At 40.2% G+C, this 14209-nt stretch overlaps 1 protein-coding gene and 1 non-coding gene across 3 annotated transcripts; one reads left to right on the top strand and one right to left on the bottom strand.

The window, feature by feature from the left end:
* Positions 1 to 385: 385 nt before the first annotated feature.
* trnai-uau (transfer RNA isoleucine (anticodon UAU)) lies at positions 386 to 478 on the top strand. Its single transcript is given in 2 exon segments — positions 386 to 423; positions 443 to 478. It is a non-coding gene; the product is annotated as a tRNA-Ile (tRNA).
* A 908-nt stretch (positions 479 to 1386) lies between these two features.
* On the bottom strand, positions 1387 to 9486 carry ndufv1 (NADH:ubiquinone oxidoreductase core subunit V1). Of its 2 annotated transcripts, none has more exons than XM_072675582.1 (11): positions 9381 to 9486; positions 7559 to 7729; positions 6979 to 7061; positions 6534 to 6704; positions 6188 to 6371; positions 5653 to 5842; positions 5298 to 5510; positions 3878 to 4044; positions 3682 to 3763; positions 1745 to 1890; positions 1387 to 1648 (listed from the first exon to the last, which is right to left on the bottom strand). In XM_072675582.1, the coding sequence occupies exons 2-11, from the start codon at positions 7721 to 7723 to the stop codon at positions 1571 to 1573; spliced, it is 1479 nt and encodes a 492-aa protein (XP_072531683.1). In that variant the 5' UTR covers positions 7724 to 7729; positions 9381 to 9486; the 3' UTR covers positions 1387 to 1570. The 2 variants fall into 2 exon arrangements, with proteins under 2 accessions (XP_072531683.1, XP_072531684.1); XM_072675583.1 differs by lacking the exon at positions 9381 to 9486 and adding an exon at positions 9221 to 9366.
* Positions 9487 to 14209: the final 4723 nt, after the last annotated feature.

Consider the following 14209-nt stretch of genomic DNA (forward strand, 5'->3'; position numbering starts at 1 on the left):
TATGTTCAATGGCATTCCTGCAAACGTTTGGAACAGACAACGTTCATCAAAAATTTTATTACATCATAATTTCAACCTCAACCAAAATAATGATTCTGATTATGTCTTAATATCATAATTGCTATCTGTATCTGCCGTTTCCGTACCTGTACATGTGCTGTCCATGCTTGGCTGCTAGGATACCAGAGCATTTCTGTTGGAGATCGCTAACAGATCGGGATTTTCTCAGCTCTCAATCTTCACAGCATCATCCCACGAGTTTGAAGATGTGGTTATACTTGACGCACTGCAACGGGGGGGCTAGCGAGTCTGCGCCAATAATGGCTGTGCTCTGCGCCCTGTCTATTACTGTCTTCAAAAGAGGTCGATTAGCTGACTCTCATAGGCTCCTGTGGCGCAATCGGTTAGCGCGCGGTACTTATACAGCAGTACTTGTGAAGGTATGCCGAGGTTGTGAGTTCGAGCCTCACCAGGAGCATGAGTTTTAAACACACAAAGCTACAGTTAGAGCTGATAGTCTTCTCAAACTGCTCAAGTGTAACAGAGAAAGGTGATGGAAACCTACAAGCTTGTGAAAATTACATTTGGGGGCAAATGTCTTCTTCGGCAAGATGAGATGTTCTTGTAATGCAGTGGTCTCCAGTATTTAGATGCAGTCCTTACATTTAGGCTCTGTTCACACACATCCAGACATTTCTGATAAACTTCTGAAAGTCTCTCTATTTCCACGACAATGCCGAAATATCCCTAAAACACTGCGCCAACGTACTACCACAGCAAGGGTCGCTAACACCTCACAAAGTGTGATGTAGAGGGATGTCCAGTTCCTGAAAGACCTGAGGCACATTTTCTAACGAGAAGAATTTTCTCAGTGTTGTTCAAGCAGCAGATGTACAGAACTCACATATAAATCAAAACCCAATAATCCTAATAATCAAATCATTAAATCTAAAAAAAAAAAAAGCATCTCTGAACCATTCTCATGATCCTGATATATAACAAAAGTGATCTTTTAAAGGTTTTTCTAAATCTGTGTGTGGGTCAAAAAAATCTACACAGAAAACCTGAAAACCACAGTGGAGACTGTTTTTAAAAACCCATTGTCAGTCACCTAAAATGCTGTAGTGGATGAGATGCTAAAACCAAGAAAAAAAAGTTAGATCATACTCCATCATACTGTTTTGATGCAACAGTTTTAGGTCAACTTGCAACTTGTCTGACAAATCAAACAGAAATAAAGAGTTGGAAAGCAATCCACAGCTATGACTACCATCACCTTTGCGCATTAACCTTTTCTTTTAATGTGCTGTGATGTCACAGAAAGACAACATTAGTAGGAAGCAGTGTACATGTTTATAGACGTTCATGTATGGGAGAGAAATCTAATATGGTTCATAGAACTTTTATTAGCGGTTTTGAAACAGGGCGGCAAGGCACCACAGGGTGCATGTTGATGACAGTACATAAATCAAGTGACGACACTTGACAATTGGCTTAAATAATATTGTGATAAGGTAGAGAAATGGGCTAGAGTAGAACGCTCCAAGAGGGAGGGAGGTGGAAACGAGGTCTAAGCCCGAGCCTGCTGCTTCTGCTGGAATTCCGCAATCCTGCTCTCCATAACAGGGCGGAAGTGACGGATCAGTCCCTGTGGAAGGAGAATCAATTTAATAAGTATTCCATGCAATTGTTCAAACTTTCGTTTGCGTTTTGTGATACTAAAGCATAGCTTCCGCTCACATACCTGTACTGGCCATGCGGCCCCATCACCCAGAGCACAGATGGTGTGGCCTTCAATCTGTTTGCTCAGTTCCCAGATCATGTCAATCTCAGCAGCCCGTGCATCTCCCTTAACAAAGCGCCACATCATCTTGTTCATCCAGTCCACTCCTGTGCAACAAAGAAAGGAGATTTATTTTTATTACATAAAACAATGTAAAATGCAGAAATGCTTCTAAAGTGTAAATTACAGTTTAATGAGCGTTTTCAAACAAGCAAAAAAAGTGAAAGTTGGATTCAAGTGAAATGCAACCAAACTAATTAGATGAAGGAGATTTTCACGTATTTTTAAGTTCAATTTTATATCAATTCATATGACAAATGCTTTATATCTCATCCTGTCCAAAAGAAAAAGTCGCTTCTAACATTAGCCTGCCAGTAACAAACGAAACCTTTTCCACATTTAAGCCTTGATACATTGCCCTCTTACTTTTATTACTAATATTCAGGCTCAAACACAAAGCTCTTTAACAGCATTTTACGGGGATGGGCACACTCATTCATGTCTCGTTAATATCATCAGTCTGAACTAACAAATCAAGCACAACAATTTTCTGGGATGAAAACAGAAAAAAATTAAACTTGCATAATAGCTGCAAATACTCTTGCATGCTCAGTCCTACAATACCATTTAAATATATGAATATTTTAAATATTACTTAAGCTGAGTAACAGAGATGGACCAATCAGCATTTCTGGGGCTGACAGCGATCACTGATTACAGTGCTGTGCTGTGCTTAGGCCCTGGCTATAGAGCTCTAGCACCCATAGCAATAGCTTTTTTTTTTAATATGTCTCCTCAGCATTAATACTCTGGCAAGCAATACAAACATGTTACATGATCACATTCACAAGAGCTGTGTTCAAACAGTCAAGGAGGCATCGATTTAATTTTTGTTTCTTTGGCAAATCAGAAAGTGTTCAATTTACTGGAGGAGCTCTGATATGCATGTTCAGACTAAATGCCCCCCCCCCCCCACGGTGACATGTCTGGAGAAACAGAGATATGTGCATCTAGAATAAAACAGAGGATCACAGAGGAGTAGAAAATATATTGCCTATGAAAACAACAACGGGCGGAATATTTTGCTTAGTGTATTTAGCACAAATGGACAATACTGTAGTTTTTTCTGAATACTGCAATAAAGGCTGGATGTCTGGATGACATCAACATTTTAACTCATTATTTGTAGATGTACTGGTTAGATCATTACAAATGTATACAATTTAGGCAGAATTGTATCAATTGCATTATATTAATATAACAAAGACCTTATTTAATTCCAGGTTTGATTTCACAAACATTTGATAAGCATTTCATTTATTTCCCCTGGCTGATCATTTTTCTGCACAATGAGCCGCCGATACCGATCAAGGGCAGGGCACGAGAACCTGACTGCACTGTGTAGCTCATTTTTGGACGCTGACATAACATAATATCTCCAACATTATTTTTAGATTTGTTTTTGATTTTATGAAAAACACAAAGCTAAATTCATGACTCATGTTTCCTGTAGCACTCATGGTTATAGAACTTAAGCAAGCATTTTATGACCCTAATTATGTGACTAATTTTCATGAGTGTATAGTTCTATTTCTCAAAACTGTGAACACAAACACACTATTACTTTATTAACCCTTATTAGGATTTGCACAAATATTGTTCAGTTGAACAGTTATTGTAAATACCCTAAATTACTAATGTTCCTATGGATTCATGTATGCAATCCAATGCCACTGACCAAAAAAAAAAAAACAAAGTTTATAGCATTTATATCACAGAATTATATCTCATTTTTCATTTCCGAGATGCAATTTTGTTTTTGTAACAATATCGTTATATACCTGACTGACTAACCTAGGAATGAAGGTCAACAGTAACAGTGAAGTGCAGTTCCTTACCTTCCCTGCAAGGGGTGCACTGGCCACAGCTCTCATGTTTATAAAATTCAATCAAGCGTGCAATGGCACGAATCACATCTGTCTGTAAACAAAAACAAGAACAATTTAGTTTCTCAGTGTAGCATATAAGCATACTTTGAGGCACTTGTTCATAAACACATAGCCCTTTTAACTATCTTAAGCATTTATCACTCACTGATTTGTCCATTACGATGAGTGCTGCGGTACCCAAGCCAGTCTGGGCCTGGATGAGGCCATCAAAGTCCATCATAACGTCGTCACACACATGACGAGGGATGAGTGGTGTGGATGACCCTCCAGGAATAACACACAAGAGGTTATCCCACCCCCCACGGACACCACCTGCAGGAAAAGTTGGATTTCATCACTTCAACCAAATATTGAAAACCACTTGAACACAGACCATAAGAAAGCAAAGCCTAACAGTAAACATCAGGGCAGAACGTTATCCACACCTTTCACCCAATATACAGTTATGTGTAAAATAATAGCAATGTTTAAAACAACTGAGAAAAAGCTTAATCTTCATAATAGCATTTTTTGCCATATGCACATAGGCACTGAAAGCACGGCACTTTCAATTCCAAATGGAACATGAACAAGTACGTAATAAGCCGTTGAAAAAATAGTCATTTTCATTTGCAAACTGAAATATTTATAGACTAAACTGAAATGTGTTAACAGATTTAGCTTTTCTGTTAATCACTGAACTAATATGTAGTTGTATAACCTTTATTTGAACTGCTTTACATCTGTGTGGCACAAAGTCAACTAATATCCGACACCTGCAAACAGATATTCCAGCCGGAGCTATATATTTTAAGTGATCCATGGTGCCTGGTATATCAATAAATGGGCTGACCCCAAAGTATGAGAAACATCCCCAAAATATTATGCCTGCATCTTCACGTTTTACATCTAACAAACAGTCCCAATAAGAACAATCTTGCTCTCATCTGTCTATAAAATGTTGCACCACTTCTGTTTAGGCTAGTCAATGTGTTCTTTGGCAAACTGTAACCTTTGTAACCTAAAAGATCTTTTTTGATTTCCCTGGAGCTAATAATGTGTTCCCTTCTCCAATTAACATCAAAGTTTTCTCCTTCGGTACAGGAACAACCATTTTACTCACTGAGCAAGGGATAAAACCAGCAGGTACATAATTGACACCTGTTTCTTCACAGAATAAATGACCTCACTAATAGAACTCCACAACTAATAAGCAGTGTGCACGTCAAAACTGTTGATTCTGTTGGTTGCCCATTACTCGGCTGTCATCTTTTCCTCCTAAATCAGTAATTAAACCTCTTACTTTGCACATAACTGTATAGGCTGTGCTTATATTTGATGGTGGTTGGTGTGGCGCAACAGATAACACCACTACCTGCCACTGAGCTACCACACCATGTGGGAGACTGGGGTTTGATTCCCGGTCTGGGTGACTATGCTGCGCTACACCAATAAGAGTCCTTGGGCAAGACTCCTAACACTACACTGACCCACCTCTGTAATACGAGTAACCTTGTAAGTCGCTCTGGATAAGAGCGTCTGCTAAATGCCATAAATGTAAATGTAAATGCAGAAAAACAGCATACCCGCATGCCTCTCAATCAGCTCTTTCAAGGGAATTGACATCTCTTCCTCCACAGTGCAGGGAGTATTCACATGACCAGAGATGTTGAAGAGCTTTGTGCCAGAATTCCTCTCCCTGCCAAAACTGGCAAACCATGTACCGCCACGACGGCAGATGGCTGGGGCTACAGCTACTGTCTCTACGTTGGCAACTGTTGTTGGGCAACCGAACACACCTGCAAGACGACAAGAGCAAAAGTCAAGCTATCCTCCAGACAATTTTAATGGAAAGAAAAATTGTATTACAGTTGAACTGTACAGAGCAAAATGGGCACACAACAACAAGCCTTCTTTAATTTGTTTCATGGATTATCTTACCCACATCAGCAGGAAAAGGGGGCTTCAGGCGAGGTTTTCCCTGTTTTCCCTCAATAGACTCAATCAGAGCAGTCTCCTCTCCACAGATGTACGCCCCAGCTCCACGCATCACAAACACATCAAAATCGTAGCCTGAGCCACAGGCATTCTTGCCAATCAGCCCTGCCCCGTACGCCTCATTAATGGCGACCTAGGAGAAATGAGAAACGACCAAGACACTACTGGTTAGGTCTCTTTAGTGATTCCTCCTATACTATCCAAGGGTTAACAAACTTCAGAAACACCCCCTTTTAAATCCTTTACAAACACAGCTCTGAAACAAAATCAATAGACTTACAGAACAGCACTCAAATGGTTGCACAGCTTGCTAGGCTATTGGTGGTCACTAGGGTAAAACTGTTGCTGTCTGACTGCAATAGTGATTGCTATTGTGGTGCTTCCTGATATCCTAGGTGGTTGCATTGGTGTTACTAGTGTATTTGTATAATCATGACAAAAGGATACACAAATTTTGCATCCAACTCAAGTTTCTCACCTGAAGATTGGAAGACTCATTGTAGAACTCTCCACGGATGTAGATATAGGCAGCCCGTGCTCCCATGGCCCTGCCGGCAACTAAGCACCCCTCCACCAGCTTATGCGGATCATTCCTCATGATCTCCCGATCTTTGCAGGTGCCAGGCTCGCCCTCATCAGCATTCACCACCAGGTACTTAGGCCTGAGCAACAGGAAAAAATAAGAATTACGCATGTGCATCAATGGCATTCTGAGTTATGACCTAAGAGGTAACCGTGTTTGCCACACAGGAAAAAAGTCTGTGCTTTAAAACAAAGGTACAGAAAGTTTTTTTATGCCAATGTTAAGTCAGGATGTAACCAACCTGCCATCGCTGGGCTTATTCATAAAGCCCCACTTCATACCAGTGGGGAAGCCAGCTCCTCCTCTGCCACGCAGACCAGACACTTTAATCTCATTCAAAATCCAGTCCACTCCCTTTTCCAGGATCTCCTTGGTCTTGTACCAGTCACCCCGGCTCAGCGCACCCTTTAGCCTGTAATGAATGTGATGTGTCAGCAAATCCTTTTTTTTACTAAAGTCTAATGGGAAATCTGAACAATCCAACTTGATCCATGCACATGCTGCCTTCTGTAACATTTTGGAAATTACAGAAAAGTATTGTATTACAACCCTAACACTACCATTACTTAGGATGGATCACTTAAGTACTATGTCATGGTAAATACACGGACAGCAAAAAAAATTACTACTTAAAAATGTACTTACTCATAAATTTTAACACATAAGAAGACACAAATTAAAACTACCTCCAGTCATGTCGCCCATAAAGGTTGGTGAAAATTCTGTCCTGATCTGCAAGAGGTCCAAACTTGGTTTTCTTCGGTTTCTCCTTGGAAACAAAATGAACTTGTTAGTTTTCTCTTTCCTCATACCACTGCTCCCATCAAAACCAACTCACAATATATATAGTATCTTCTCTACAAAGTGCTGATGTGGCCTTCATTCCAGGAAAAGCAAACTTGATTCTACATTTATTAACTTTTTAACACTTTAGTCCTTTTTTCCATTTTCTGCCTGAAATTACACACCCATATCTTGAGGCTTTTTGCTGAAGCCTTATATAAACTATATGCAATTTCATGAGCTAATGTTACTGAAGAGAAATTTGTAACAGAAAACATTTAGATATTGACAACCATCGCAGGATTTAACTTTTAACTGCAGCAAAGGTGGGCCTCCAGCATTACTACTATCTCCCAGGTGCATAAAGCAATCAGGGAACCAAATTTCTGGTGTAGGTGTGCTTGAAGATGGGCTGAGGACTGTTTGGTGATTGTCCAGGACTGACTTTAGAAGCCCTTGAGGAAGTTTGATAGTGAAAAATACCTGCTGAGCAGTGGTGTTGTAGCGCACCAATGCCACACTGCTACTAGCACTGAGTGAGGTGGAGGGGGTGGGAGTGCGAGAAGCTGCAGTTGCAACAGCAGGCAAGCGCGTAGCCCCGCTGCTGAGAACCCGGCTCAGGACAGGGCAACCCACGCAGGATAACATTGTTCCCTGTTAAAAAGAACTGCGTCATAACTGTACATAACAAATATACACATTTACTGTCACCAGATATAGCTCTATGTAAACCTAATACTTGGGGGGGGGAAAGAACTTTTTTCTTCCCATTTAAACCTATAATTAAAAAAAAGGCTTAACATGGCTTACTGTACTAAAACAACAACTGAAGAACACCAAACCTCTCTCACTTATAACTTATAACCTTCTCTACAATAGCATCTGATACTACCAGTACTTGCCAGTACTCCATCCGTCATATCCTGATACGACTGTGACAGTGGGTGAAGGGCGGCAGCATCTCAGAAACAGCTAAATTCGTTGCATGTTCTAGAGACACCGTACTGAAAGTGTACAGAGAATGTACTTTTTGCACAACTATATCACGATATTTAAAGCCATTTATCATGATACATATAATAACAGACGAAATACATCAGTAGCGACAGATTCTTAAATAAACCACTATTACGATACTCTCCCATTCTGAATTTAGCCATCCAATGAAACCAGTCTAATGACACTGTTGGTAATGAAATGTGCAGTTGACCAGCGTTTATAAAGCACTAACAATATCCTTCATATGCTGAAGTATTTATATTGAGTATATGATGATATAATCACAATCCAATATGGCCATATTGCCCAGACCTAGTACAGAGCAGTCAACGCTCCACTGTGGACCAGTTGCCCTCTATAATGAAACCCCTCTATGTCTCTTCACACTAGTGTCATTCGAGCCAAGCTTGCTTATTCCCACTTTTAGGCTGGGGCGTCCTTCAAGCAGTAGAGAGGACTAATGACCTGTAATAAGTGAGAGGATTGTGGTGATCCTAGGTTTTAGTACAGTAAGTTTTATGTCATGCGTGTGTTAGTAAAGTGGGCCACAGTGAGTCTTCAGCTTCAGCTCTGGAACAGGACTAACATTCCCTTAAAATCTCCCCTCGTGTTTAAGAGGATTTCAATCTAGTGACTGCAGATGCCAACGTATATGATTTACATCATTTCCCCACTCATCAAATCACTCAGTGACACCTCGTGCCCTGTTGAGGGGATATTCTGCCAGTCTCTCTGTGTGTGTATAGTTTACCCTTCGGCAGCTCCCATTCCACATAGCGTCATTATTATAGACCAGACTGTGAAAATTATAGCTAGCTTGATCACAGTTGAAAAAAAAAACGATTGATCAACGATTGCATGATCAAATCATTACATGTCGTTAGCTAAAGCAACTGAGAAGCAACACCGAGTTTTGGGCACCGGTGTACCGTTAGCTCGGTTAGCTAACGCAGCTAGCTTTAGCTTGAACAGGTTTCGCGTCTGACTGCAGACTATGTCACAGCTCAGTTAAGGCACACAGCAGAACGATCAAAAAAAAAAGCACCCAACTTCTGAAGGCAGAAAATGCCCTGACTCTCTCCAGCACGCTAGATTTAACTGGTGAACTAGCTGGAGGGAAGAGCGGTGACCTCCACCTTCACTCACTGACAGGAGAGGTCTTCAGCTCAGGAGCAGCGGCGTCCTTCACTCCAACACAGCGTTCATATTAACGGCCATCCGAGACGCCAGTGACACACAACCGCTTTACATTCGTTTTACACACCCATTAGAGAAAATAGAGAACCACGACCCACGAACTCTTTACCTTCGGCAATGCCCAGAGCTCTTATTCAACCCCGCTGAGCGGAAACATTAGGTTAGCTAACACAGCAGGCCGGATGTAGCTCCGCTTCTGCGGTGGATTGGCGGAGTGTGACCAGTCAGCGCTGACTTACTGCCACCTACACTTCAGAGACGATCACATACTTTTAAATCGTGTGTCTGAACTATATCTGTGCTCTAAATGTGCTCATTCTTATAATAAAGGGAGAATAACACATCCATCATTGCTACTTCAGGTTTAGCACAGCAGAAACTGCACTATGTAGCTCTGATCATTTGGGCAAGACGACACTCTGCAATGCTGCATAACCCGAGTCACACCTGGTAATATCCCCATACCACAGGGAGTCAGTGCACATGGTTCTTTCACTGTCAGTGCTGCTTCGTTACCTCTAAGCTTGTTAAAAATGATGATTGTCACAAGGGTAGGAGATCAAAGTGAGATTTGCGTAGAGCCCGTGAGCAAAAATACCAATTCTCACATAATGCTGCTTTAAATCCTCTAAATTGTGAGGTGTGATGTGAAATGTGACTTAATCAAGATCTGGAACATTTGATGAAACACAAGCAGAATGAATATGCATCTAATTTGTTCATAAAGCTTTTTATTAAATTTAATTGTGGTCATAGTCTCAAAATGTTCGGAAATAGAACTGCTCCTGACCATGTGTAAGGCCCTGCTCACACCTTGAACTAATATGTATCTTGGGTGATCTGACCTGTGATTGGATTTCACACGGCATTTCTGCTGAAGGAGGGGCATGGCACACATTATTGATGTCGCTCTCCTGCTACTTTAGTTTCAATGCCGAAGCATCTGGTGATTTACAAAAAGAATGTGGTCATATGCATCTCTGACCACCTCCTAATGTGGTTTGAGTGATCAGATGTGTTGCTGGCCACTTATGATCGAATCGCCCAGAACGCATGTTAATGCCAGGTGTGAACAGGGCCCAAAGTGTGTGTCGCATCTGATTGACAACGAAAGTGCCATTTGACATGACTACTTATTTATGTATTAACTAAAGAATGAAAAAATACATATTACATTACAAGTGAAATCAAATGAAATCACATTCAACATGTGGCAAATTATTTATTTGTATAGTTTAGGGTCTGTAAATGGCTGATCTTGCACTGCTGCTGGATTTAGCAGACCGAGCTCTGCTGAAAGAACGCCTCTTTAGAGATGTATGCAGCTTAGTTATATACAACCGGAATTCGAGATCCTTTTGCAGAGCCAGAACCTTACAGTCCATCTGCAGCCTTCTTCGCACAGTGCATCCTAGCACTTCCACAGGTATAAATGTGCACACACACCAAGCTCATCAAACCAGGCAAGCATCTTCTATTGCTTCTTTCAAGTTGGCGTAGGTTTCATTTTAACTTTAAGTGGACACATTGATCATGCCACCCAACCTAACCCATCATAATAGTAGTGTTTCATATTAAATAAACAAATACAAAAATGTTTTACCCTGAAAATAAATATATATTTTTACTATGAGTACGTTTTATACAAACATCGTCACTTTAGAACTGTTCACAGTCATAATGTAACATCAGAATACTTTTAAGATCCCAACAAAAAGACACCCACAGACCTGAATTAAAACATTAGCAAACAGGGATACAGGCATATGTCTGCAGTACAAATAAATTCACATAATAATAATAATAATAATACACATATCAGTTAAATCTTACATTATGTAACACTTAAATATAACAATTTGTTTATTTTATTATTTGCAATTATTTCTCATTTCTTCAACTATTTCTTTTTATTTCAACACGCTGAATACATGCATTTTGGCAGGAGAACGGAAGCATACAGGAAAAAGTTAGGACACCCCATGAAAACCTTTGTCTTTTTAAATATATTTAAACATATAAACATTTGACCTTTGCTTGATCTGTACTGAGAGATGGAGGTACTATAACCAAACACATAAAACTGAAGATTTTGTATTTTAAAAATTATTTAGTAAAATGTAATTATTAAAAATATTTTTCTGTGAGGAAAAAGTTAGGAGACCCCTGACATGTATTGATACTTCAAATGCCTAAAACTAGAATCTTAGGCCTTCAGAAAGAATGTTGTAGATGTAAATGAGTCTTTCAATGGATTTATAAAGATCTCAGAACACTCAGAAATTATCCGTTCCACTGTCCACAAAATAATTTACAACAATTAAAAATAGGTGCAACAACTGCCAACATGGTGACATGGAGAAGTCTCCAACAACACTAAAATGTCACAGCTCAAGTCAATATACAGCTTCTGCCATTAGAAAGAGACCACTAATGATTGCTTTTCATGGCCTTGCTTTCAAAAAAAAAAAAAACATCAGGGCAAGGCTAAAGTTTTCCAGAAAACACCTAGACCAAGATCAGGACATCTGAACAATGTGATTTGGACAAATGAATCCACAGATGAATTATTTGGGTAACAGAGGACATGTTTGGCATAAAAACATACATAGCATTTAAGCACAAGAACCCATGTAAACTGTGAAGCATAAAGGTGTAAATGTCATAGTTTGGGGCTGCTTTTCTGCAGTAGGGCCTGGAGAGCTCTGCAACATAGAATTCACTAGGAATTGTTTATTGTAACAGATGAAGCTTTAGAAAAATGCCAGAGCGTCTGTCTAAAAACTAAAGCTGAAATGTCACACAGCTGAAAGAATTTTGCATGGAGGAGCGGGAAAAGCTTTCTCATTATAGGAAAAGTATAACCAGACAGGGGGAAAATACCAGCTATTAGGGCATAGGGTACCCTAACTTATTCCTCACAAGAAAAATGCATTTCTATTATTACATTTTTACAAATTAATATGTTGTTTAAATGAAATAAAAAAAGACAAATGTTTTCACATGACTGTACGCAAAGACATGCTGGAAAAAAGTACTGTGATCTCAGCCTTGGGAGGGACCATCCTATGCTCAGTCACACACATCAGTCTGAGTCAACCCAAAGTCCTTTATACATACACATACATACACATACATACATTAAACCCATATCAACATAATCAACATAATCTCTCTCTTTTTTTTGAGTCTCTTTAAAACAGTGTCCCTTACAGTTCTCGCTCCGTGGCCAGGAGACTAGTGTTTATGCTGCTGATTTCTCTCCATGAATAAGCAACAGGTGTCCAACAAGATTTCCTGTCCTCAAAACTCCATGCACTCCACGCCGGTGACATGCTTACATGATATTGCTAAAAACAGGTCATTGGAAGCATGGCAATGCTTCCCAATTTAACATCCTACAAGTGCCATCTATACCTTGTTCACATATCTTTGACAAAGTCTTGCAACCCTCCACCACCCCATTCTTCTCTCTTGCTAAACGATGAAAAAGTAAGAAATGAGATTGCAGATAAATAGTTTGAAATGGGGTGATTACAAGCAGGAGTACGGTACAGCCTAAAAAGGATTACTAAATAAATTCTTACTTAATGAAACTAGCCAACAGACCTTTACACTGCTAGAACAACCAGCAGACACCAGCAAAACAGACCAGCATTAAGCAGTTTAGCCCAATTCAAATGAACATGGAATTTATGATCTAAGTTGCTGGTGTCAGAAGAATATTTGAATATTTCATGATGAATGGATCAGAAATACATTAACTTTGAACATTTAAAATTCTTTTCTTTTTTCTGTGAAGTTCCCATTTTGGAGATGTGTTACGAAGAAAAAGAATTTGCTTCCGAGGACACAAGATGGTTTGGTATTTGGTGTAAACACAATATGGTTTCATGTGAATTCAAGTTTTTCTTATTGTCTTTCTAAAATAAAAAAGTAATCCAAAAATAACTGAAAGGAATCAGATCGTGTTACTTTAGTAAAGCACATTACAATTTACAATTCCATTTTTGAACAGGTGATCAAATTATTTAAAGTCAATTAATTTGGGGGTTGTATTGTATTCCTTTTAACAGTATCGTAGATCATGGCTGATTTAAATCACTGTCATGCATCTGGATCACAGTTATCAAATTATAGACCAGTTTCACCTTCATAAACAAGCACATGGGTATCCACATAGTCACTGCTGACCCCAGTTCAGTGGCTACAGCCCAAAGTTATGACTCAGAATATCATAACAATCCCAGATCTTCTGGTTGTGGTGGAGGCTTAGAAGAAGCATTCAATCCAAGACCTGAAGGATTCAATGTTTCTCATTAGTGTGGACCTCAATACCTGGAAATCTTTATTTGACCCTATTCTTCACCTTTAACAACATATTTCTTATTAAGACCCTTGGATCATGCTGCCACATCTAAAAATGTGCACATATAATTGGGTCCTTCTCCAATCTACGGCATCAGAGGCTCGGTTGAGCGAGGAATCGGTGGGGAACCCCTGGCCCAGGCTTTCCTGCATTCTTGAGCTACATCTGCACACGGATGCTGACAGACGTCTTGGTCCAGCAACTAGGAAACAAGTCATCTTTATCGTGCGCCTGTTGTGCGCCTTCGTTTCCAAAGGGTTCTGTGCGCTATAACGCACAGCAGCCAGGTTGGGTCCGAAACCGATACACACCCGGCCCTTCAGCCATTTCTCTTCTGGAAACGAGACACCTGCGCGTTCACGACGCGTCCAACGTGGGGAACGGCGCGCGAAGGGATTTGTCGATGCGTTCCGCCCGGATGGGCTGGACTACTAAAGCGCACACTCAGGTGTTAGCAGGGAGAGACAGCAAGCCGATTACACTGCAACCTCTGGATTTCCTCTTTCCGTTTGCGCAAGAGACGCACGCACGCACGCACGCACCCACGCACCGAGGGGCTGTTCGTATTC

The sequence above is a fragment of the Salminus brasiliensis genome, chromosome 3 (assembly GCF_030463535.1).
Source record: "Salminus brasiliensis chromosome 3, fSalBra1.hap2, whole genome shotgun sequence".
In the NCBI taxonomy this organism is placed as follows: Eukaryota; Metazoa; Chordata; class Actinopteri; order Characiformes; family Bryconidae; genus Salminus; species Salminus brasiliensis.

What these genes read in the sequence shown, in the direction of transcription:
- ndufv1 (XM_072675582.1), bottom strand. Translation starts at nt 7,723, where the DNA reads ATGTTATCCTGCGTGGGTTGCCCTGTCCTGAGCCGGGTTCTCAGCAGC. An exon ending in ACAACACCACTGCTCAGCAG is followed by an intron (nt 7,062 to 7,558) that starts GTATTTTTCACT and finishes TTTGTTTCCAAG; the next exon opens with GAGAAACCGAAGAAAACCAA. An exon ending in TCATCGTAATGGACAAATCA is followed by an intron (nt 3,764 to 3,877) that starts GTGAGTGATAAA and finishes TTTTGTTTACAG; the next exon opens with ACAGATGTGATTCGTGCCAT.